Source organism: Panicum virgatum, chromosome 5K (genome assembly GCF_016808335.1).
Source record: "Panicum virgatum strain AP13 chromosome 5K, P.virgatum_v5, whole genome shotgun sequence".
Classification (NCBI taxonomy): Eukaryota; Viridiplantae; Streptophyta; class Magnoliopsida; order Poales; family Poaceae; genus Panicum; species Panicum virgatum.
In genome coordinates, this window is record NC_053140.1 from 28837656 (window position 1) to 28841471 (window position 3816).

At 41.3% G+C, this 3816-nt stretch overlaps 1 protein-coding gene across 8 annotated transcripts; it reads right to left on the reverse strand.

Annotated features, from left to right (window-relative positions):
- Positions 1 to 307: 307 nt before the first annotated feature.
- LOC120707052 (very-long-chain aldehyde decarbonylase GL1-10-like) lies at positions 308 to 3225 on the reverse strand. Of its 8 annotated transcripts, none has more exons than XM_039991822.1 (7): positions 2767 to 3225; positions 2044 to 2366; positions 1809 to 1956; positions 1418 to 1474; positions 1226 to 1294; positions 714 to 746; positions 308 to 588 (listed from the first exon to the last, which is right to left on the reverse strand). In XM_039991822.1, exons 1-7 carry the CDS (start codon positions 3094 to 3096, stop codon positions 517 to 519), a joined length of 1032 nt encoding a protein of 343 aa, XP_039847756.1. In that variant the 5' UTR covers positions 3097 to 3225; the 3' UTR covers positions 308 to 516. The 8 variants fall into 8 exon arrangements, with proteins under 8 accessions (XP_039847756.1, XP_039847755.1, XP_039847758.1 ...); XM_039991821.1 differs by having other exon boundaries at positions 2044 to 2369; positions 2767 to 3223; XM_039991824.1 differs by lacking the exon at positions 1418 to 1474.
- Between the last annotated feature and the right edge of the window lie 591 nt (positions 3226 to 3816).

The following is a 3816-nucleotide window of genomic DNA, read 5'->3' on the forward strand; positions in this document are numbered from 1 at the left end:
CATTGAAGGGAATAGCAAACCGACGATCAAGGTGATGGCGATTGGGATAGCTACCTGACGAGGAAGACGGTGTGTCTAGGTGCAGATGTTAGCTGGCAAATTTCTAAACAGGTAGTGGATTTTATGTATGTCAGCTAAACTAGCGAGGGAATCCTACTAGCTATATCTTGTGGTGTTTTGAGGGAACGAAGTCCAGTTAAAACACTTTCAGCAAAACTAGTGTAATTCATTACTTACAAAATAAATATATTCCAGATGATATATAAATTCTGAAAAGAAAAAACTAGAGCTAGGTCACGGATGTTAGTTTGGATAAGTTGACGCAAAATTCTCTTACATACAGAAATTATACAAAATACTTATTATTGTCAAATACAGAACACTACAAGTGTGTACATTTGTTCGTCCATCAATCGAGAGCCTCTGCAGTAAATGGAGATTATTTATTTGTAGATCTCTCATCCGAACAGGACCGGTAATAACAGTAATAACAAACTATTTAGGCACAAAAATATCTCAGTCCTTCCTGGTGTTGAATACAGTGCTGCCTCCTTTCTTCTCCACGTTATTTTCTTCCACACTCTTCAGCTATATATTCCATAGAGAATTTCAATAGAAAACATAAAATAAATTAAACATCAGAGACATGCATGATTGAAAACAATACGACCATGATAAGCGAAAAGGCAAAATATGTAAAAAGACACTGGTACCTTGGCTTGCTTTAACTTGTGGTATCTGTAGCCCTAAAATAAACAAAATAATAAAATAGTCAGTGTGAGAGGGACACCTCGTACTATGGAGCAAATATATAATAGATACTCATGGTTACATTTGATATTGGACATAGAAGAAAAATTCTATGTAGATTTATCTTAAAGAGAACTTTCATATCATATTGTAATTTTAGGCGTCTCCTTGTCTTATTTGGTAACACATTGCTATCTGTTTGATCTCTTTCTTGTTTGGTAGCCATGCTGCTATCTGATATGTCAAGGACACTTGGCACAATATGCACGGCTACACTAAAGGATCATATCATTGAAACCACAGTCTATTTGGCCTTTAGTAGTTTGGTATTTTTCTTTTTGTTTCTATCACTGTGCTCTAGCTACTTGCATTGTGATGCCTAAGTATAAATAAATATGATACATATAGAGGATGGCTTAAGAACTAGTAACTCCAGAATCTTTTTTTTTGCTGTAACACTACAAAAGTAACTTACTAAATACTTGTTCTGAGCCACTTCTAGGAAAATATTGTAATAACTCCTTCGTGACAAGGTAACATATATCTGTTGTACGTAAAAGTTAGTTATTATTAGTAACTCCTTAGAGCAAAAACAACACTGAAAAGGTAGAGTACCAAGTTGCTCCTTCGAAAGAACCACTCTAAAGGAAAGTAGGTAGTGACTTACATTTTGGAAGAAAAACACAAAGATGAACCAACTCAACACATCAGATGGACGCGATTTCTGTGTAAATAGAGCACTAACTTACACCTTATTATATTAGTGGGAGCATACTGATAGAAGGTACCTCAGATATAGAAACTTAAAGTCATGGAGACTGGGTTGTATTATATGGACATGGGAAGAAGCTTACTTCTTTCAAACCAAACCATGTTAATTTGATCTTTATATTTCTTAGATATTGTTTTAGGAAGGCTTTTCATGGTTCCACACTAACCAATGGGTTTTGCATCTAGCAGATCAATATATATCTTCTCATCTTATAATATATATATATATATATTCTCATCTTATTATTATATATCAACATAGTATATATGAGAAACCACCAACTTACTTTGTCTGTCCTGTATATATAATCACAGTAGGTGAAAAGAGGAGCAAAGTTGCTCTGACTGCGCCCTCCTGCGTAGTGATGATAGTCATGGTATTCGGCGCCTCCGTAGAAGGGAATCAACTTGGAAGGGCTGAATGGGAAGTGGTAGCTGCAAATTTCAACAAGCAGTTGGTCATGCATGTGGGGGCAAGCACCTCATATAGAGACTGGGGGTTGGCATAATTAAGTTAATCACCCGCTGTGCGTGTTGATGCCCTCGATTAGGCGGATAGAGAACCAGAGCCACTGCGTGGTAATGTGGCATGGCACAATGACTGGGCCAGCCAAGGCGGGTATGGAAAGGAAGAGGTTCTCAGCCCAGTGGCTGTATGACATGGCGAAGCCCGTGGGAGCCGTGAACTCATGGTGAACGCGGTGGATCTTTTCGTAGCCCCACTGGGTGTGCAGAAGACGGTGGATCCAGTAGCTCAGGTAGTCCTCCATGAGAGAGTATACCACCAGCTGCGCAATTGTCTCCCTGACCGACGGCAACGGCAGTCCCATTCGAGTCCTCAGTATCTGCTACATACGTGCATATACAAAGCAGGAATATGCATCAGCATCGCATTGGATATGCATGTATATGAAGTTAATTCAGTCGCGATACTAGCACACCAAATGAATACTGAGTTATGGTTATTCTAAGGGTTTCATTGAGCAGAGAACTTATTGTTCTGTGTGCAAGCTTAATTAGCTTGTCCATCCGATCCATCAGTGAAGAAGAACTAGTAGCAATTTTTTTTTTCGCGATCGTGCCTGAGCACATTTTTCATTAAGAGAAAACTAGTAGCAATATTTGTGCGATGGTTTTAGGCATAAGTACGCCTTTACTTAAAATATATACGATGTGTGCCACCATGCATATGTAAGAAAAATACTCCTAATATATATAGCTTAGCTGTACTGTATAGGAGACCACCTTGACGGCGGCAGGATAGGAGACGAGCTGGAAGCCGACGGCGAGGGGAAAGAAGCACGCCGCTTCCATGTAGCAGCGGAGGGAGGCCGCCAGCGGCAGCCGCACCCGGGGCTGCAGCTTGTACGGCAGCACGACGGAGGGAGCAAACTGCTCGAGGACCACGAGGGGCAGCGGCGTGATCGTGTAGATGACGAAGAGGATAAATGTAGTGTGGCAGTGGAGCCAGGAATCTGGCATCGCCGCCGAGTACTGGTACCACGCAGCCTCCGCCCATGTCATGGCGCGCCCCAGCGCCGCCTCCGCCTCCGCCGGGGTTGCGTAGGGGATCATCTGGTCCGGTCGATCCTCAGGCTGGCCACCTAGCTATCTACCCGTACGTGCAATCTCCTTATTACCTCGCGCTTCTCTTCTCGCCGTCTGGTGGCCGTGGAGGATGAAGCTCATGGCAGCTCGGGGTCCGGGGCTCTGTGCTCCTTTATAGTGGTTGGTCTCGGACACGTGGGTATCCAAGTGAACAACAGGTGAAATTACGTGACAGAAGCATTATCTTGATCTTAAGAAAAGAACAATTTTTCAGAAATGGAGCATGGAAAAAGCGTGGAATTGTGGAAAATTACATGCATGACAGGGACATTTGAACTAAATAGTAACTTGGTAATAATATGCACATATAATTTATTTATACATAGATACAAAAACATCTGGAATAATCTATCGTTGGTGAATTTTGCAGAAGATAATATCTGGTACAGGTGGTATTCTGGCCACCACAATAATCCTATAATCAGCAAAATATGTTTCATCTTTACGTGGTAGCTGGAAGATGTCATAAAGTAGACAAACAAAAAACGTACAACCAGCTCCCAACAACACGTCCATGGACCACACCATTTGCTTGTCCTATAAGATGTCAATGTACATGGCCATGTGATGAGCATATACCTGGCAACAACAAATGCTCAGATTTTGCATGCCTGAATTTTCTAAAAAAAAAAGATTTTGCACGCCTGATACTCACCGTACAATTCCAATGATATTTATTCTCTTATG